Raw genomic sequence first — 22,971 nt, forward strand, 5'->3', positions numbered from 1 at the left:
ACAAAAACCGCTGGGTATCAAATCTTATAACAAGCAAATCAAATGTGAACAGTGCTTTGAAGTTTACAGATGCATTTGTGTTACTTCATTTGACATTCCTAACAACCCTAGGCAAAGTAGTTATTACCATCTCCACTATTATCAAAAAAGTTAGGAGGGGAGTTCTAGACAGCTTAATTGGCTGAAGTTTTCATAGGCAGAACCAAAGCTCCTAGAGAAAACACTTTTTGTGGTGACAGCAGTGGTGGGGGGATGGAGGCAGGTATACACGGGTACACAGAAGCAGAAGATACTAAGAAGAGATGGCAAGAATACACAGAAGAACTGTACAAAAAAGATCTTCATGATCCAGATAATCATGATGGTGTGATCACTGACCTAGAGCCAGACATCCTGGAATGTGAAGTCAAGTGGGCCTTAGAAAGCATCACTATGAACACGGCTAGTGGAGGTGATGGAATTCCAGTTGAGGTATTCCAAATCCTGAAAGATGATGCTGTGAAAGTGCTGCACTCAATATGCCAGCAAATTTGGAAAACTCAGCAGTGGCCACAGGATTGGAAAAGGTCAGTTTTCATTCCAATCGCAAAGGAAGGCAATGCCAAAGAACGCTCAAACTACTGCACAATTGCACTCATCTCACATGCTAGTAAAGTAATGCTCAAAATTCTCCAAGCCAGGCTTCAGCAATATGTGAACCGTGAACTTCCTGATGTTCAAGCTGGTTTTAGAAAAGGCAGAGGAACCAGAGATCAAATTGCCAACATCCGCTGGATCATAGAAAAAGCAAGAGAGTTCCAGAAAAACATCTATTTCTGCTTTATTGATTATGCCAAAGCCTTTGACTGTGTGGATCACAATAAACTGTGGAAAATTCTGAAAGAGATGGGAATACCAGACCACCTGATCTGCCTCTTGAGAAATTTGTATGCAGGTCAAGAAGCAACAGTTAGAACTGGACATGGAACAATAGACCGGTTCCAAACAGGAAAAGGAGTACGTCAAGGCTGTATATTGTCACCCTGCTTATTTAACTTATATGCAGAGTACATCATGAGAAATGCTGGACTGGAAGAAACACAAGCTGGAATCAAGATTGCCAGGAGAAATATAAATAACCTCAGATATCAGATGACACCACCCTTATGGCAGAAAGTGAAGAGGAACTAAAAAGCCTCTTGATGAAAGTGAAAGTGGAGAGTGAAAAAGTTGGCTTAAAGCTCAACATTCAGAAAACGAAGATCATGGCATCCGGTCCCACCACTTCATGGGAAATAGATGGGGAAACAGTGGAAACAGTGTCAGACTTTAGTTTTCTGGGCTCCAAAATCACTGCAGATGGTGACTGCAGCCATGAAATTAAAAGACGCTTACTCCTTGGAAGGAAAGTTATGACCAACCTAGATAGCATATTCAAAAGCAGAGACATTACTTTGCCAACAAAGGTCCATCTAGTCAAGGCTATGGTTTTTCCTGTGGTCATGTATGGATGTGAGAGTTGGACTGTGAAGAAGGCTGAGTACCGAAGAATTGATGCTTTTGAACTGTGGTGTTGGAGAAGACTCTTGAGAGTCCCTTGGACTGCAAGGAGATCCAACCAGTCCATTCTGAAGGAGATCAGCCCTGGGACTTCTTTGGAAGGAATGATGCTAAAGCTGAAACTCCAGTACTTTGGCCACCTCATGCGAAGAGTTGACTCATTGGAAAAGACTCTGATGCTGGGAGGGACTGGGGGCAAGAGGAGAAGGGGACGACAGAGGATGAGATGGCTGGATGGCATCACTGACTCGATGGACGTGAGTCTGAGTGAACTCCAGGAGTTGGTGTTGGACAGGGAGGCCTGGCATGCTGCGATTCATGGGGTTGCAAAGAGTCGGACATGACTGAGCAACTGATCTGATCTGATCTGAATCCAATCTCGTCATCTGAAAAATAGGATTCTTATGAATATTAATAAAGTTAATACATATAAAGCACTAGAACAGAACCTAGCACAGGCTAAATGTTCTGTATGTTTGCTATTATTATTGCTGTTTTTATTTTATTCCAGGTCAGATTTAATTTCCCAGCATGAAGAACAAACAAACAAAAAACACATCACAAAATAATTCTTATTAACGAACATATTAATAAATTAGACTAAAAGGGCTAAATAATAAGTTAGACTAAAAGGCCTAAAAAAGAGTAAAAGGGCTAAAACAAAAATTAAGTTAGACTTCTCCACACATTCAGGAACAGTTATAGATGCCACATGTTGCTTCCACAGCCCACCAGCTACCAGCATCACAGAGACTTTTGTTAAACATAAATATGGGACAAACAAAATAACATCTTCAGTGGCCCACAGTTACCATTAACCACCATTTCTTTCCAGCCAAATTATCTCAAATTTGACTACCACTATTACCCGCCCATTCATTCAAAACTACTGGCGGAGGAGCCCTTAGGTCTTAGGCAGAGCGTAAAGCAAAACACAACCAAGAGCAAAACACGGCCCCAACCTAAGGAGCTCTGAAATGTGCCCCAGAGTAAAGCACCAAAGCTAAACACACTTCCTAAATCTTGTATTTGTTTGCTAAAATGCCCAGTGAAAGCAAGTAAATAAAGTCGGCAATGGAGTACCATGGCATAAGCAACAGTTCATTCAGTCCTGTCTAGGAAAATTTTTTAAAAATTACATTTTATCTTTTAATTACAGAAGTAATTTGCTTATGATAAAAAATTAAAACACTAGCCAAGGATAGAAAATGAAAAGTTCTCCTCCACCATTCCTTAAAGACCCCTAATACCATTCTCCAAAGTAACTGCCATTGTTTCTTTTGTGTCTTTCCATATCTTCTGTGTGTCTTTTAACATGCACATGTACACAGTGTCTTTACAGATAAACCTTCTCGAAACTACATACTACACATATATACACTCAAATAGGGCACCATATACGCTCTTCTGGGGTTTCCTCCTCCAGACACCCACTTAAATATTTATCTAGAAGAGTTTATAAGACCTCTAGATTAACACACCTAACTTGGTATCAGAAAATATATCAAGTCAGAAATTACTAGGAATCCCTCTTACAGAACATCAAATTGAACTGAGAAATGACGAAATGCATCTTTGTCACTAACAGGTAGCTGGGTTAATTCTAACAAGTCACCAAGAAACAAAAATATATATTCTGTCATAATTCAACTTTTTAAGTTGCGATCTTTGTTTTTTCCTCCTAAATGATGGCAATGTCCTGCTAGAGACTATGAGTTTATGTTATGTTACTTTATTCCCATTAACGTCTACGAGGAGCCCCAGTAGAAGGTGATGAAACGATACGAACTGAATGGAATATCACTATGTAAAAAGCTTTTATCTTAAAGAAAAATAAAAGAAGCAGTTTCCCACATCATAACTATAACAAGGTCTTACCATGCAGACTTCCAGTGCAAGCAGTGCTAGCCTCAGCAGGCTTGAGAGCTTCCCACTCCAGCTGCCCTGCTGGGATGCTACTTGCAGGCTCTTCCTGTAACACATCTCTGCAGCACCCATCATTCCTTGGGACTGATATATATGTGCCAGCCACTGAGGAGTAGAAAGAGAAAAGGACCCAAACGATTTTAGTTTACTGCACAGTCTACTTCCAACAAATTCAATAAACTTTGGAGTTAAAAATTTTAATTTAATTATTGATGAATTTTGTGCCCCCAAAACAAAAATCACAGGTTAAGAAAGGGGACAGCCCCATATAACCCAGCAATCCTACTACTGGGCATATACCCTGAGAAAACTGTCATTCAAAACAACACATGTACTCCAGTGTTCACTGCAGCACAATTTACAGTACCCAGGACATGGAAGCAACCTAGATGTCTATCAGCAGGTGAATGGATAAAGAAGTTGTGGTACATACATACAATGGAATATTACTCAGCCATAAAAGGGAAGGAACTTGAGTCAGTTCTAGTGAGATGGATGAACCTATAGTCTGTTAGAGTAAAATAAGTCAGAAAGAGAAAAATAAATACTGTGGAATTGAGAAAAATGGTACTGTTGCACCAATTTTCAGGGCAGGAATAGAGAAGAGACTTATGAACATGGTGGGCAGAGGGAAGGAGAGAGTGGGATGAACCGAGAAAGCAGCACTGCAGCACATATATTACCATATGTAAGCCAGACAGCTAGTGCGCAGTTGCTGTGTAACACAGGAAGCTCAGCCCGGTGCTCTGTGACAGCCTAGAAGGCTGGGATGACTTGGGAAGCGGGAGGGAGGTTAAGAGAGAGAGGACATATGTACCGCCATCTTGCACATTCCATTAGCAACAGCATACTGGCCACATCTAGTCTGAAGTCTTAAAAAGTCTCTCAAGATAGCAAGTCAGGAACAAAATCAAAACACACAATGATTGTTCATATGTGACAGATATATCATGTAAACACTAACCAAAAGTTAGCATAACTGTATTAATTCCCAACAAAGTAGACTTCAAGACAACAGATGTTAAGAGAGAAACTGGGCTGTTTCATAATGATGAAAGAGTCAGTCAAAGGAAGATATAACATTTCTACATTTTTATATCCCAATCACATAGAATTTATGAAGCAAAAATAGAAATTTAAGAAGAAATAGACAAATCCAGAATCTGAATTGGAGATTTCAACACACCTATCACAGCAATGATAACAGAAACAGACAAATAAATAAATAAGGATATAGAAGATTTAAACATAATTAACCAGCTTGACTTAAACGACATGTTTAAGAAATTGAGATACTCTGTACAAATTTCTTGCAACTCACAAATGCTAAGGAAACAAGAAATCTTAAAAGTCCTATATGTATTAAAGAAATTTAACACAGAATTTAAAAAGATACAAACTTTCCCATAAAGGAAATTCTTGGTCTGAATAGCTTCAATAGTGAATTCTTCCAAACATTAAGGAAATAAATGTCCTTACATTTATTTTTATAATTATACATAATTTCTATAATAATTTATATGTAATAATAAATATATTACTGTATAATAATTATTACATTTATTTATTATTATAACACAAACTCTTTCAGAAAAATAAAGAAAAATGGAATAATAACAGAGATAGCAAAACCTACCAATGACCTTATGAGACTGAAAAATTACAGGCCAATCTCTCTCATGAATATAGGTATTCACATTGTAAACAAACATTTAACAAGCTGACTCTAGCAGCATATAAAAGGAACAATACATATGACCAAGTAGGGCTTCTTCTAAGAACGAAAGGTTGGTTTAATATTTGAAAATCCATGCAATCTACCATATTAACAGAATAAAGAAAAAGAACCATTCTCACAGATGGCCCCCCAAAATCTACTCATTCATGATAAAAAACAAATCTCTCTTGACAAACTCAGAAAAGCATTTCCTTAATGTGAAAGATAAACTGGACAGCCATTTTAGAATCTGTTGCATGCATGAATGCTGAGTTGCTTCCGTGGTGTCCAACTCTTTGCAATCCTATGGACTGTAGCCTACCAGGCTCCTCTGTGCACGGGATTCTCCAGGCAAGAACACTGGAGTGGGTTGCCATGCCCCTCTCCAGGGGATCTTTCCAACCCCAGGATCGAACCTGCACCTCTTAGAACTTGTGCATTGGCAAGCAGGTTCTTTACTGCTAGCACCACCTGGGAAGCCCTTAGAATCTGTTAAATGCCTATAAAAACCTAAAGCAAATATTGTAGCTGAAATGATAAATGCTTTCTATCTGAGGCAGAGAATAAGACCAGTATGTTCCCTTATCACCACTTCTGTTTAACACTGTATTTGAGACTCTAAATAGTGCAATGACTCAAGAAAAATTTTAACTTAAAATTATTAGAAAGAAAAAGTAAAAATTATTCACAAAGGAAATATTGGTGTATACAGAAAACCCAAAACTATTTCAAAAGAATAAGTTAGCAAGGCTGCTAGAAGGTTAAAATATAAAAATCAACTGTATTTCTATGATCTTTTTAAAATTTTAAAACACTGCTGAGACAAATTTAGAACTTAAATAATAAGGACTATAACAGCTCAGTTGGTAAAGAATCCACCTGCAATACAGGAGACCTGGCTTCAATCCCTGGGTTGGGAAGATCCCCTGGAGAAGGAAATGGCAACCCACTCCAGTATTCTTGCCTGGAGAATCCCAGGGACAGAAGAGCCTGGCAGGCTACACGAATTAGCGACTAAACCACCACCCCCATAACACATTTATGAACAGAGAAACTCAACAGTAATACTTTGTTAATTTTCCCAAATTAAACTATAGATTAATTTAAACTAAAAATTTATTATTTATTATTTAAACTATAGATTGTAATTCCGATCTAGACCTCAGTTGGACTTTTGTTTGGCGGGGAGAGTAAGGGTAACTGACAATTCACAGGTAAATGCAAAAGACCTAAAATGGTTGAGATAAACTTGAAGGAAAACAAAAATGGAGGTCTTAATATTTGGAGGTCCTAATATTTCCTCCACACATCAAAACAAACTATAAAGCTATAAGCAATAATAAACAAATAGATCAATGAAAAAGGAGAAAAAGAATAAAGAGCCCTAAAAACCACACATACCCAGTCACCTGATTTATAACAAAAGCATCATGACAATTCAGTGGAGGACATAATGGTCTTTTTGAAGGATGGTATTAGAACAATTAACATCCATACAGGAAAAAAATGAACCTTGACCCTACAACACTCACAAAAATTAATCCAGGATGGATCATAGACCTGTATATGAAAGACAGAACAACAGTTTCTAAAGAAAAACAGAAAAAAATCTTCATGAACTAAAGTAGAACACTCCGGTAAAACATTAACCATTAAAAAATAATAAATTGGACTTCACTGAGATTAAGAACTACTCATCAAAAAATAACATTACGAAAATATTTGCAATAGAGATATCCAAAAATGTGCTTGTAGCCAGAAAATATAATGAATTTCAACAATTCAGCAAGATAACAGCCCATTAAAAACTACAGTAAAGAAACGCTACTTTAAAAATAAGATATTCAAGATCCAATAAACATATGAAAAGTGGCTCAACAGCATTTTTCATTAGGTAAATTCCACTTAGCTGCCAGGGCTTCCCTGGTAACTCAGCTGGGAAGAATCCACTTGCAATGCAGGAGACCCTGGTTCAATTTCTGGGTCAGGAAGAACCATTGGAGAAGGGATAGGCTACCCACTCCAGTATTCTTGGGCTTCCCTAGTGGCTCAGATGGTAAAGAATCCACCTGGAATGCAGGAGATCTGGGTTTGATCCCTGGGTTTGGAAGATGCCCTGGAGGAGGGCATGGCAACCCACTCCAGGATTCTTGCCTGGAGAATCCCCATGGACAGAGGAGCCTGGCAGACTACCATCCCCAGGGTTACAAAGAGTCGGACACAACCGAGAAACTAACCACACAAATTCCACTTAGAACCACTATATGATACTATCCAATCCCAAAGAAAGGCAATGCCAAAGAATGCTCAAACTACCACACAATTGCACTCATCTCACACGCTAGTAAAGTAATGCTCAAAATTCTCCAAGCCAGGCTTCAGCAATATGTGAACCATGAACTTCCAGATGTTCAAGCTGGTTTTAGAAAAGGCAGAGGAACCAGAGATCAAATTGCCAACATCCGCTGGATCATGGAAAAAGCAAGAGAGTTCCAGAAAAACATCTATTTCTGCTTTATTGCCTATGCCAAAGCCTTTGACTGTGTGGATCACAATAAACTGTGGAAAATTCCGAAAGAGATGGGAATACCAGACCACCTGATCTGCCTCTTGAGAAATTTGTATGCAGGTCAGGAAGCAACAGTTAGAACTGGACATGGAACAACAGACTGGTTCCAAATAGGAAAAGGAGTTCGTCAAGGCTGTATATTGTTACCCTGTTTATTTAACTTATATGCAGAGTACATCGTGAGAAACGCTGGACTGGAAGAAACACAAGCTGGAATCAAGATTGCCGGGAGAAATATCAATAACCTCAGATATGCAGATGACACCACCCTTATGGCAGAAAGTGAAGAGGAACTAAAAAGCCTCTTGATGAAAGTGAAAGTGGAGAGTGAAAAAGTTGGCTTAAAGCTCAACATTCAGAAAACGAAGATCATGGCATCTGGTCCCACCACTTTATGGGAAATAGATGGGGAAACAGTGTCAGACTTTATTTTTCTGGGCTCCAAAATCACTACAGATGGTGACTGCAGCCATGAAATTAAAAGATGCTTACTCCTTGGAAGGCAAGTTATGACCAACCTAACATTACTTTGCCAACAAAGGTTCGTCTAGTCAAGGCTATGGTTTTTCCTGTGGTCATGTATGGATGTGAGAGTTGGACTGTGAAGAAGGCTGAGTACCGAAGAATTGATGCTTTTGAACTGTGGTGTTGGAGAAGACTCTTGAGAGTCCCTTGGACTGCAAGGAGATCCAACCAGTCCATTCTGAAGGAGATCAGCCCTGGGACTTCTTTGGAAGGAATGATGCTAAAGCTGAAACTCCAGTCCTTTGGCCACCTCATGCGAAGAGTTGATTCATTGGAAAAGACCCTGATGCTGGGAGGGATTGGGGGCGGGAGGAGAAGGGGACGACAGAGGATGAATTGGCTGGATGGCATCACTGACTCGATGGACGTGAGTCTGAGTGAACTCCGGGAATTGGTGATGGACAGGGAGGCCTGGCGTGCTGCGATTCATGGGGTCGCAAAGAGTCGGACACGACTGAGCCACTGATCTGATCTGATCTGATTACCTACATATCCACTGAAAAGGGAAAATAATAATCACCATCTAGCAATATCAGCAATTGGAAGGCTTATAATCTGCAGGTGGAAACATAAATTGACAACCCATTTTAAAGAAACACTGGACAGGATCTACTAAAGTGAATACATTTTCACTACGAAAAGAAAAAGCAGAAGTGCTAGCAGCTCAGTCGTCTGACTCTCTGCAGTCCCGTGGACTATAGCCTGCCAGGCTTCTCTGTTCACGAAATTATCACCCAACAAAGGGCATATCCCAGCAGTGTTATAACAGCCAAAACCTGGAAACCCAGTTGACCTTTGAACAACATGGATGTAGCTTACAGTCAGCCTCTGTACTCATGGTTGCAAGGACTGAACCAACCACGGACTACTGAAAAATAGCCATGTATAACTGGACTCATGCAGTTCAGACCCATGCTGTTCAAGGGTCAACTGTAATCCAAATGTCTATCAACAGTAAAAGGGATATCTTACAGTATATTATTCATAAAAATAAGTGAAAAAAAAACTATGGCTACATGAAACAACTAAATGAACTTCATGGACATGATGTTGAATGAAAGTAACCACATACAAAAAGATATTCCATACATATCAAGTTTAAAAACAGGCAAAATTAGACAGAAGTGATATAAGGCATAATAGTGGTTCTGCCGCCTTCTTTTTTTGACACAGGGGGAGTCACAAAGGGAGAGGCATGGGGGAAGCCGCTAGGTTGCAGGAAGTCACAGAAATTATGATGCCCAAAGATGACAGAGGGCCAAACAGGATAGCAGGTCAGATCTTAAATGGTTTGCAGTTATGGAGAAGTGGTAGCTAGGAGACCATGAACTGGAACTACTTCAATATGGAACAGAAACCTCATCTGAGGTTTCAGTTCTGTTTGGATCTAGCACAGGAGATAGTGGAGGACAGATAAGCCTGGCGTGCTACAGTCCATGGGGTTGCAAGGAGTCGGACACAACTTAGTGACTGAACAACAAAGCACAGATTCTGAAGGCAGCAGTTCATGAGCCATTAGATGTAATAGTTATAGGGAGAGTTTGGCCATGGCATGTGGCATATTCTGTAAAGTAGACACAGAAGTCTAATAGTGTGGAGGTGAACAGTATATAAAGTAAGGACTGTACTTAAAACCAATTAGTGATCTTCAGCATGATCTTATTTCAACAATGTACCACTGCTTATATGGTACTTCCATTAAACTGCTGAACAGTGAATATTTACTGATAATTTTTAAAAGACTTCTACAGTAATTATATTATCTAAAATTCCTCTCTCATGTTTCAGATGAAGACTCTGGAGCTGAAGTGGGTGTACCTGGACTAAAATCACATAACCAGTTAGTAGTATATTCAAGTTGAAAACTTTTTGTTAGCAATTTGTGTTAATACCAGCAACCACGTCCAATCTTTCGGCAGTAGAATACACTTAAATGAAGACTCTGCAGATGCAGTTACACACCTGGCCTTCATGCAAGGTACACCAATTCCAAAATGGTAGTATGACTGAGGTGCCTATTCAGTAGGGATGTGGGCAGAATTTTTTTTCTAGAATCCTATTAATTCTTATTGCCTTTTATGGTTTCCTGCAGGGGCTTTATATGTACAGGATTTAATGGCCAGTTAGAAATACCCAACCTTAATTCCAAGGTGTCTTCAGTCCTGTACTGCTAGAGAAAAAGACTAACACCACATTTATCAAAGTGAAAGTGAAGTCACTCAGTCCTGTCCGACTCTTTGTGACCCCATGGACTGTAGCCTCCCAGGCTCCTCTGTCCATGGGATTTTTCCAGGCAAGAGTACTGGAGTAGGGTGCCATTTCCCTCTCCAGGGGACTTTCCCGACCCAGGGATTGAACCTGGGTCTCCCACATTGTAGGCAGATGCTTTACCGTCTGAGCCACCAGGGATATGTTTATCACGTATTGCAATATTCCTTTTTTCCCTAAAATCATACACAATTGTGAAACTAACACATTTCAGTGCCAGATTAATTCAGAAACCAAGACAATTTGCCTTCAATTGTCAACAGAAGAAAACATCAGAGCATCTTAAGATATAACCTGACACTTGCTTAATATTCCACTATATCTAAAGCTAAGTTCTTTCAAACCTTGGTGAGGTAAAATATTTTAAAAGTATAAAGGTAAGGTATAAAGTAGTGGCAGTGAATTCTAACAATTAATCATATGGTTCTCTGTCCTTATCTTTAGTTTATCCTGACAATCATTCTTTCTAGCATTAATTTATTTGGGCTTCCCTGGTGGCTCAGCAGTAAAGAAGCTACATGCCAGTGCAGGAGATGTTGGTTTGATCCCTGGGTAGGGAAGATCCCACGGAGAAGGAAATGGCAACCTACTGCAGTATTCTTGCCTGGGAAATCCCACGTACAGAGGAGACTGGCAGGATACAGTTCATGGGGTCACAAAAAGGTTGGGTACGCTTAGCAACTAAACAACGGAGGAGGAGGCCACTAGGCTGCAGGAACTGCTCTATACCTTGACGTGTGTGTTCAGTCGCTAAGCCGTGTCAACTCTTTGTGACCCTACTGACCGTAGCCTGCCTGGCTCCTCTGTCCATGGGATTTCCCAGGCAAGAATACTAGACTGAGTTGTCATTTCCTTCTCCAGGGATATTCCCAACCCAGGAATCAAACCTGAGTCTCCTGTGTCTCCTGCACTGGCAGATTCTTTAGCACTGAGCCACCTGGGAAATCCCTACATCTTGATGTAAGTAATGGTTAAAATTACTTACATATATAGTAAGATTTTTACATTCTATTCTTTGTGAATTATATCATGGTATAAAAGAAAACACATATGCTATCTCTTAAGACTTTATTTACTGCATAATTTATCCTTTAATTTTTCCCTTTTAGTTTGACAAAGTGCTTTTCCCCTTGATAAAGAACATGAGATCATCAATATCCAGTTGACCTTAGAATTAAAGTATGTTAAGTCTCATATGGCAAATTTACTCTGAGAGGGGGAGAAAAGCACCATCCTTCTTCAAGGATTAGAGTAAAAAGGAAGCTTAATGTGCATAATCCAACTATTTTACACCATTAGATAATCTTTTTAAGCAGGACATCAAAACATTCATAGAACAAAAGATCAAATGAAGAACTGTAGTAAAACAAACTTCTGTAAAACCTGTGTCAAAAAGTCCCTTTGATACTGTCTCAGGGCATGAAAGAACTGTAACAAGTTGAGCAATATATATGCTTTTTGTATTTTAGTAACAATAAGAATAAAGTAGGTAGTGATCATTATGTACTTGTCATTGTGGTAAGCAGAGCCAGCTAAAAGGGCTGACAGCTTAGGGATTCTGGCATCAATCCTGAAAATAACTATTTCTGAAGGCACTGAAAACCCATTAGAATCTTAGATACAGGTTACCTGTAAAGAAGCTAAGGAAAAGCTACACACATCGCCTCTAAAGGGAGAGTTAAGCACCATTATGGCAAGCTTATTATGTTTGTAACACTTAGCTCTCTTACATCAACTCCTTATAAAAGACATTATTTTCAATACTGTTTTAAATGGAAAGGTTTATAACCAGCGATTTTAAATGCTTTAAAGCCATGCAGCAGCAGATCCTTAATGAATAATCAACTTCTTTAGTTTCTCTAACTATTGTGGTTAATGAGAGATATTAACCACATATTAACTACTATGTGAAAACGAGAGACACAGTGGGTTTAAAGGCAAGACAAAAGTGGGGCATACCCTTGACCTCACTGAACATCACAGAGCATTTTTTTTTATAATAGTTTAAAAAAATTTTTTTAATTATTATTATTATTTTTTTTACTTTACAATATTGTATTGGTTTTGCCATACATCAACATGAATCCACCACGGGTGTACACGTGTTCCCAATCCTGAACCCCCCCCCCCCCACCTCCCTCCCCATAGCATCCCTCTGGGTCATCCCAGTGCACCAGCCCCAGGACTCACATAACAAAAGAGAAAATTTACCTGCCAAGCGGGAACAGAGGTTGAGTTGGACATGACTGTTTTTTGCAGCTCTTCAAGTACAGTGTCTGGGAGAGGTTTTTGTGACTCCAGGAGTGGTTTACATTGAACTTGTCTCAAGAGTAAGATAATAGCTGGTTGATCAGGGTTACTTTTTAAATTCTAAAAATCAAACCCCAAACAGAAATTCGTGAAACAGGTTCTGAAATGTTAAATGTAAAAGGCAATTAAGCTATTCTCCATACTGAAAAAAAAAAACAAACCTGAATTTAACCTTTTCTTATTAAAAAATAACAGCAAAAGTAAAAAAAGAACACTGATCATCTTGGGAATATCAAACTCTATACTTAAATAAACTCTAAAATCAGTAATACTACTACTGTAGTTTATAAATTGTCACTCTTAGATTTAGTACGTTCCTTTGATGGTTTATTCTTAGGTGATAGCCTGAAAAATTTAGAGTCTGCATATAAATAGCTGAACTAAGAAAATATAAAATTAACAGTGAAGGCTAGTATTATCCCTTATTTAGAAGAAACTGTGTTATGTAAGAGGGGCTTCCCTGGTGACTCAGAAGTAGAGTCCGCCTGCAATGCCAGAGATTCAGGAGACACGTGTTTGATCCCTGGGTCAGAAAGGTCCCCTGGAGGAGGGCATGGCAACCTACTCCAGTATTCTTGCCTGGAGAATCCCATGGACAGAGAAGCCTAGAGGGCGATAGTCCATAGGGTTGCAAAGAGTTGGACATGACTGAAGCAACTGGGCATATGCATACTATGTAAGAAGGAAAGAGCTATAATTTTTTCCCTTTCTCAACATCTTAATAAAGATACACATTGTCCTTCCTCCAGGCACAGACTTCTTATACATATTTCCCTAAGCCATTTATTTATACCTTAAAACACATACATAGACATAAAAGTATTGTATGTATGTGTGTGTGTGTGTGTGTGTATATATATATATATATTTATAAATGTATATGTTGTTTATATGTATATATGTATTATAATTATATATACAATATGTATATGTATATGTAATATATGTAATATATATCCGCAATATACACATACAAGAAGTTAAGGCTAGTTCTCCAAGCAAATCCTTCCACTATTGTTTTAGACATATCTTTCTTTATTGTCTGTCTCTCAATAACCTAATTCTTTATCTTCTATTAGGTCATAGTTCTAAATGTCCTTATTTCTGAAAGGTATGTGATTGCTTTCTTCTAAGTAAGAGATTAGAACCTTAAAATGATGAGGAAAGGTTCATAAAAGTATCCCTTACTCTGTCAGAGAGAGTAAGAAGCAACTGCCAATTTACGCTCACTAAACAGTCACTGTATTATACTGAACTGTCCTGAACCTAGATGGAATTTCTTAAATAAAAGAGATAATGTATGATTCTGCTTTTCAGAGAATTCAAGGACCAAAGGGATCTTCAAAGATCCATTCCTCTCTCTCTGTAAAATTCATAGTGATCTTTCAAAAACATTTCTAGAAAAACAACACAATCTCCCGGGTAAGTATTTATGGGAAAAAAAAAAGGTGTTTTCAGGAAAAGTGATGTCTAAATCTCTCCTTATTCATTAAGTTATTTCTGAGTAGGTTTATAAAACTGATTTGTTCATTCAATAAATATTTATTGAGCCTCTACTATGGGTCAGGCAAAGTCTAAGAATTTACTCACAGAGACTACAATCCAGGTAGGTAAAAACTGATTACTCAGTAATTTCAGTCACCCACTTAATAGTCCCCACGGTCATTCTATACGGTTCAGAACTTTGGGAAAATGCAGGGATGCTGGAAAACATAGCATTCTAAAGAGAGTAATTAGAAATCAAAGGAAAATACTACTTCCATAAGAAACACCCCAAATAAATTCAACTTTGAGTCTCAAGAGTCAGACACATGTGACCTTAAACAGCAAGTCTGTCAATTTCTACCTGTGAACTCTTATACAAATTAGTTACACTCTTTAAGCCTTAGTTTTCTCTTTTGTATAAATGGGGATAATAATAAATACCTAAATCACAGGATTGTTGTGAAGGTCAAATACAAACTGCTAAATGTATTAACTAGCCTATAGTAAGTACTCAGTTAATACTGGGTATTATCTTCATTATCATCACCACCACCATCACAACCAAATGCTCTCTAAATAATGTGCACTCTATTTTTGAAGTTATTTTCCAAGTAGGATAAGAATTCACGAGTCTCAATTCCATAAAAATACCTTTGTGCAGAGGGCTTCAGCTTTGGATATTCTTCCTGTGTCTATTAGACCAGTGACAGCTTGAGAGAGAGACCACCTTTCAAGAGACTGGTTGTAATTTTCAAAGAATTCTCTGTCTTTAACTACAATAAAACAAGTTAATGTTAAAACTTTTTTCTGCAGTTATAATGTGTTCTCTGAGAAGTAATTAGTTATTAAGTATGACAATTAAACTTACCACGCAATACAACTTTTACACATACCACTGGAATATCACAGACTATCTCAACATGAGACAGATTTCTGAAAAGTTTCATAGTAGGAATATTTGTGGCTGAATAACTTAAGACTTTTTATATTTGTGACTTTCATTAAAAAAAAAAATCAGTCTCCAGTAAAACTGAAAATAATTCAATGAAAAAAGTAAAGATTTATTGCAATATAATTGACATATGATAAACTGTACATATTCAAACTATAAATCTGATAACTTTTGACATAAGCATCTATCTATGAACTATCATGACTATCAAGATAATAAATGCATCCACCATCATGAATAGCTTGTTCTTACTCCTTGGTAATCCTTCCTGTCCCCAACCCTCCTCTCCTCTTTCCCTCTGTCCCCAGACACTCACTCATTATTTTCTCTCACAATAGATCAGTTTGTATTACTTGAATTTCATATAAATGAAACCATAAAGGATAAACTCTTTGGCATGTTTTATAGCATTTAATATGGTAAATTTTACATTCATTTTCAAATATTAAAGCAACCTTGCATTCCTAGAATAAATCCCACTTGATCATGATGTAGTACTATCTTTTTTGTGTGTTACTGGATTTGAATTGTGAAAGTTTTGTTATAAATGTCCGCACCTGTAGTTTTCGTAGTTTGCTTGTAATGCCTTTCTCTAGTTTCGGTATTTATGTAATGGTGACCTCAGAGCAGAAGTTAGGAAATGTCACTACCTTTTCAATTTCCTGGAAGAGTTGTATAGAGCTGGTATTATTTTTTACTTCAGTGTTTGGTAGAATTCTATCTGGCCCTGGAGGTTTCTATATAAGATTTTTAACTATAAATTCAGTCTCTTTAATAGATACAAAGCTATTCAGTTTATTTCTTCTTAAGTAAGCTCTCTGTCTTTTAAGGAATTTATCCATTTCATCAGCATTACCAAATTTAGGGGCATAAAACTGTTCTTAAGATTCTCTTATGAGCCTTTTTGGGCTTCCCTTGTGGCTCAGTTGGTAAAAGAATCCACCTGCAATGTGGGAGACCTGGGTTCAATCCCTGGGTTGGTAAGAACCCCTGGAGAAGGGAAAGGCTATCCACTCCAGTATTCTGGCCTGGAGAATTCCATGGACTACAGTCCATGGGGTTGCAAAGAGTCAGACACAACTGAGCCACTTTCACTTTCACTATGAGCCTTTTAATAGCTATAGAGATGTATCCTCTCTCATTCCTGACAATTTTTTCCTGATGCCTAGCTAGAGATTTATCAATTTCATTGATCTCAAAGAACTAGGTTTTGCTTTTGTTGATTTTCTGTTTTCTATTTCACAGATCTCTACTCTATTTTCTTTTATTCTGCTTACTTTGGTTTAATTTCCCTCTCTATTTTCTACTTTCTCAAGGGAGAAGTTGAGATCATCAATTTGAAGCCCTTCTTATTTCCTGATGTAGACATTTAGTGCTAAAATTTTCTTATAAGCAGTACTTGAGTAGCATCACAGGATTTTATATATTGATTTTTCACTTTCATTCAGTTCAAAATACTTTCTAATTTCCCTCCTGCTTCATTCTTTGACCTGGATTATTTGAAAGTCTATTAAATTTTTGAATATTTGAGAATTTTCCAGATTTATTGTTATTGATTCTTAAATTCAACTGTATTAAGATAACATACTCTGTATGATTTTAAAATTTATTTAGATTTGCTTAATGGCTCATAATACGATGTAGTGGTGAAAGTTGCTCAGTCATGTCTGACTCTTTGCAAACCCATGGACTGCTATACAGTCCCTGGAATTCTCCAGGCCAGAATACTGGAGTGGGTAACCACTGCCTTCTCCAGGGGATCTTCCCAACCCAGGGATCGAACCTAGGTCTCCAGCATTGCAGACGGATTCTTTACTGGCTGAGCCACCAAGGAAGCCTCCATAATATGATACTGCTACTGCTAAGTCACTTCAGTCGTGTCCGACTCTGTGTGACCCCATAGACGGCAGCCCACCAGGCTTCCCCATCCCTGGGATTCTCCAGGCAAGAACACTAGAGTGGGTTGCCATTTCCTTCTCCAATGCATGAAAGTCAAAAGTGAAAGTGAAGTCGCTCAGTCGTGTCCAGCTCTGCGACCCCATGAATTGCACCACTCCAGGCCTCCCTGTCCATCACCAACTCCCAGAGTTCACCCAAACTCACGTCCATCGAGTCAGTGATGCCATCCAGCCATCTCATGCTCTGTCGTCCCCTTCTCCTCCTGCCCCGAATCCCTCCCAGCATCAGAGACTTTTCCAATGAGTCAACTCTTCACATGAGGTGGCCAAAGTATTGGAGTTTCAGCCTCAGCATCAGTCCTTCCAATGAACACCTAGGACTGGTCTCCTTTAGGATGGACTGGTTGGATCTCCTTGCAGTCCAAAGGACTTGCAAGAGTCTTTTACCATTCTCTAATTTGTTAGATCATTTTTGTCTTTTTTAAAATCTTTTTTTAAATAGATATATAGCTGATTTACAATGTTTCAGGTATACAAAGAAGTGATTCAGTTATACATATCTACATATGTGTGTGTATATACACACACACACGTATATATATATAAAACATATATATTCTTTTTCAGATTCTTTTCCATTATAGGTTATTACAAGTTATTAAAGGGCTTCCCTGGTGGCTCAGTGGTAAAGAATCTGCCTGCGATGCAGAAGATGCAGGAGACCCACGTTCAATCCCTGGGTGGGAAAGATCCCCCAGAGGAGGGCATGGCAACCTACTTCAGTATTCTTGCCTGGAGAATCCCATGGACAGAGGAGCTTGGTGAGCTACAGTCCATAGGGTCGCAAAAGGTCAGACACGACTGAAGTGACTAAGCACACATGCCCAAGACATAAATATAGCTCACCTGTGTTATAAGGCAGGTCCTTTTTTACCTATTTTATATATGGCAGGTGCTTGTTGCTTATCTATTTTATAGATAGCATGAGATTACTTTTGTCTTAAAATATAGGTCAATATTTTGCTATGTTTCCTTTAAGCAGTAAAAGCTCTTGCTTTTTTATCCAACCTGTCAATCTGCCTTTTAACTGGGGTACTTAGAGCATTTATACTTAACTTGATTATTGATTTGGTTGGGTTTAAATAGAGAAAAACAACAGAATGGAAAGACTAGAGATCTCTTCAAGAAAATTAGAGATACCAAGGGAACATTTCATGCAAAGATGGGCTAAATAAAGGACAGAAATGGTATGGACCTAACAGAAGCAGAAGATATTAAGAAGAGGTGGCAAGAATGCACAGAAGAACTGTACAAAAAAGATCTTCACGACCCAGATAATCACGATGGTGTGATCACTGACCTAGAGCCAGACATCCTGGAATGTGAAGTCAAGTGGGCCTTAGAAAACATCACTACGAACAAAGCTAGTGGAGGTGACGGAATTCCAGTTGAGCTATTCCAAATCCTGAAAGATGATGCTGTGAAAGTGCTGCACTCAATATGCCAGCAAATTTGGAAAACTCAGCAGTGGCCACAGGACTGGAAAAGGTCAGTTTTCATTCCAATCCCAAAGAAAGGCAATGCCGAAGAATGCTCAAACTACCACACAATTGCACTCATCTCACATGCTAGTAAAGTAATGCTTAAAATTCTCCAAGCCAGGCTTCAGCAATACGTGAACCATGAACTTCCTGATGTTCAAGCTGGTTTTAGAAAAGGCAGAGGAACCAGAGATCAAATTGCCAACATCCGCTGGATCATAGAAAAAGCAATAGAGTTCCAGAAAAACATCTATTTCTGCTTTATTGACTATGCCAAAGCCTTTGACTGTGTGGATCACAATAAACTGTGGACAATTCTGAAAGAGATGGGAATTCCAGACCATCTGACATGCCTCTTGAGAAATCTGTATGCAGGTCAGGAAGCAACAGTTAGAACTGGACATGGAACAACAGACGGTTCCAAATAGGAAAAGGAGTACGTCAAGGCTGTACATTGTCACCCTGCTTATTTAACTTATATGCAGAGTACATCATGAGAAACGCTGGGCTGGAGGGAGCACAAGCTGGGATCAAGATTGCCGGGAGAAATATCAATAACCTCAGATATGCAGATGACACCACCCTTATGGCAGAAAGTGAAGAGGAACTAAAAAACCTCTTGATGAAAGTGAAAGTGGAGAGTGAAAAACTTGGCTTAAAGCTCAACATTCAGAAAATGAAGATCATGGCATCCGGTCCTATCACTTCATGGGAAATAGATGGGGAAACAGTGTAAACAGTGTCAGACTTTATTTTTGGGGGCTCCAAAATCACTACAGATGGTGACTGCAGCCATGAAATTAAAAGACGCTTACTCCTTGGAAGGAAAGTTACGACCAACCTAGATAGCATATTGAAAAGCAGAGACATTACTTTGCCAACAAAGGTTCGTCTAGTCAAGGCTATGGTTTTTCCTGTGGTCATGTATGGATGTGAGAGTTGGACTGTGAAGAAGGCTGAGCACTGAAGAATTGATGCTTTTGAGCTGTGGTGTTGGAGAAGACTCTTGAGAGTCCCTTGGACTGCAAGGAGATCCAACCAGTCCATTCTGAAGGAGATAAGCCCTGGGATTTCTTTGGAAGGAATGATGCTAAAGCTGAAACTCCAGTACTTTGGCCACCTCATGCGAAGAGTTGACTCATTGGAAAAGACTCTGATGCTGGGAGGGATTGGGGGCAGAAGGAGAAGGGGACGACAGAGGATGAGATGGCTGGATGGCATCACTGACTCGATGGACGTGAGTCTGAGTAAACTCCGGGAGCTGGTGATGGACAGGGAGGCGTGGCGTGCTGCGATTCATGGGGTCGCAGAGAGTCGAACATGACTGAGCGACTGAACTGAACTAGACTCTATTGTGCTGTTGTTCTCTCTTTATTCAATGTTCTCTTTTCTTCCTTTCTTGGATTATTTTTTATACCCCATTTTTTTCTACTTCAGTGGCTTATTGCAAACTTATAACTATTTTTTTTTAGTATCTACTTTAAAGTTTAGCGTATTTATCATCAACCTGTCACCATCTAACTTTAAGTACACTTGGCCCTCTGTATCTGTAGATATGGAACCCACGGACAAGCAGAGTCAACTATTATACATCATTTTATATAAGAGTTGTGCATCAGTGGATTTTGATATCTGAGGGAGGTCACAGAACAAATCCCCCTGAATACTTACAGATGACTGTAATATTTTACCACTTATAGTATAAAACCTTTACAAAAAATACTTCCATTTTCTCCTCCTGGCCTCTGTGCTATTGTCGTATGTGCTTTAAACAGCTAATTACATGTTAAAGAGATTTCTACCTTATGTCTTTTGTTGATCTGTTTCTATTGATTGATTTTCCTCCTCATCATGGGTGGTATTTTTCCACTTGTTTGCATGCTTATCAAGTCTTATCTGGATACCAGACATTGTGAATTTTACCTTGCTGAATGCTGGATAGTTCTGTTCCTATAATGTTCTTAAGGTTTGTTCTGAATGCAGATGAACTCCTTAAAAATGATTTGACCATTTTGTCTTGTTCTTAAGCTTTGTTAGATGAGAATATAATAGCCTTTCATGCACGGCTAATTCTGCCTATTAGCTTTTGGCAATATCCTTCTGAATACTTTATCTTGAATATATCATGTATTAAATGCTTTTTCAAACTTACTTGAAGCAGAAACAGCAGACAACAGTGCCAAGTATAAATCCATCCTCTTTGGCTGAGTGCTGCTCACTAGAGCCAGTATATCATCAGCATGACAAGCTGCCATCAGCCCAGCCCAGACAGCAGGATCACCTAGACATAAGAAATACAATTAGGAGGCTTGTCGATATCAACATGCTGCTGAAAAACTACCAAAACTGAAAGTAAGAGTTTATAAACACCAAAAAATAAAATAAAAAAATGTTATCTACAGAAAAGTTCTATTTTCTTAAAGAAAAACTAACTCATAAGACACAATACTATATCCATCCTTCAAGATTTGCCGTTTTTTCCAAACACATCAGAGGATAAGAAATATCCTATTAAACTCTTCTTCCACTGCTGGTTACATGAGTGGTGCCTAGAGTACTATGCTGTTGTGGAAGGTTAATTACAGTCACATTCACTGAATTCCAAGGACAAGTCTCAGTTGTGTTCATCACTCTGTCCCTATACTAAAGGCTCAGTCACAGGAAAAGCGAGGTAACACAATTTCTCAGTTCTTAAAAAAAGTTTGAAGCAAAGGAAAACCTCAAGACAACTCCATTTTACCTATGTTCTAACAGCCAAACATGAAAGTCACTTTATCATTCCAAGTGAAGCAATTTTGATTATATATCCCTTCATTTATTTGATCTTTTTTTCCTTCCTTCACACCTTGATAGTGGTGAGTTGAGAGGTAATAAAAGAGATTATGAGTACAGACTCTTTTCAAGAGTTAATTGTGAAAACAGAAAGCTGCACTCGGATTTGGAATTTAGGTTTTTTTATTTGCTTGGTCTTGTATTTCACAAATCATATTTTACAGGTTAATATTTTCAGTCCGTTTACCCTTAAAGAAAAAATGGATAATTTTAAAATCCTACAAGAGGTTCCAGTTAACAATACAGTCATTTAAACATACTCCTTAGCTCTAGATTTTAATTTTTTCTTATCTAACTGCCCCATCCAACATATACTGTCTATCAAATGTCTGAAGTAGATCTATTTCATTTACAGATTATACAGGAATCATTAGAAATGTTATGTAGACCAAAAATTTTTACAAAAAATTAAGTAGTTACCTTGATATTACAAAATAGTTTCTGCCCAGATAATGACTACTACTACTAAGTCACTTCAGTCGTGTCCGACTCTGTGCGACCCCATAGATGGCAGCCCATCAGGCTCCCCACCCATGGGATTCTCCAGGCAAGAACACTGGAGTGGGTTGCCATTTCCTTCCCCAATGCATGAAAGTGAAGATAATGACTAGCTTATTTTAAATATCATAGAACATCAAATCCAGAATAAGAGAATGGGGACCATTTCCAAGAATTTATGATGCGATCTGAACACTATATAATGAAAGGCACATGACTGAGTCTTAGGCCTGGGGTTTTAGGTCTAACAATGCCACTAATGAACTGTGCAGCCACCTTCCCTTTGGAACACACACTTTTATAAAACAAGGCATCTAAATTAAATGACAGTTCAGGTGCCCTGAGGTGTAATATTCTGTAATTTCAAATGAAGTGGACTCAATTTCTATATTTCTAAGATTAAATGAACAACTCATTTAAGGCTCTTAGGGTACTGTATAGTTTAGATTTTGGGGGGAGGGATAGACATTAGCTGGAAGCAACTTCTCTTGCCATAAATAGTTCAGAAGAATTGTTGTTTTCTCTTCTAGAAATAACCAGCAACTCAAATTCCTTATGAAACAAAGTGATAATTAGTATACATATATACAAATATGTATACATATACACACATATATACATATATTATACTAGAAATCTAATGTTTTTCATATACTTGGCTTAACATATCTTTTAATATCACAGAATCATTAATCTAACAGACATTGGATTTCTTTCTATTCAACTCTAAATTCTTGGGATTACATTTAAATTTCTGAAAAGATTCCTTGGAGTACCATCTATCAAAACTTTGTTTAACTAAAGATCAATAAAGCCTAGGTATACAGCCACTACACATAACTACAATTACATTCACTTTCCTGGGCAATCTTACCTTTCTTAAGTGTATCTCACTTACATAATCAAAGACT

General features: G+C 38.3%; 1 protein-coding gene across 4 annotated transcripts in view; it reads right to left on the bottom strand.

Moving 5' to 3' along the window:
* The window catches only part of SKIC3 (SKI3 subunit of superkiller complex), a 147,284-nt gene that overhangs the window by 13,251 nt on the left and 111,062 nt on the right, over positions 1-22,971 (bottom strand). For all 4 annotated transcript variants that reach the window (XM_070794038.1, XM_070794040.1, XM_070794039.1 and 1 more), the window contains 4 exons: positions 20,883-21,011; positions 14,991-15,112; positions 12,756-12,914; positions 3,418-3,570 (listed from right to left, as the gene is read on the bottom strand). In XM_070794038.1, the coding sequence (XP_070650139.1) occupies positions 3,418-3,570; positions 12,756-12,914; positions 14,991-15,112; positions 20,883-21,011 (563 nt within the window). The remainder of the gene's footprint in view (positions 1-3,417; positions 3,571-12,755; positions 12,915-14,990; positions 15,113-20,882; positions 21,012-22,971) is intronic.

Source organism: Bos indicus, chromosome 7 (assembly GCF_029378745.1).
Source record: "Bos indicus isolate NIAB-ARS_2022 breed Sahiwal x Tharparkar chromosome 7, NIAB-ARS_B.indTharparkar_mat_pri_1.0, whole genome shotgun sequence".
Taxonomy (NCBI): Eukaryota; Metazoa; Chordata; class Mammalia; order Artiodactyla; family Bovidae; genus Bos; species Bos indicus.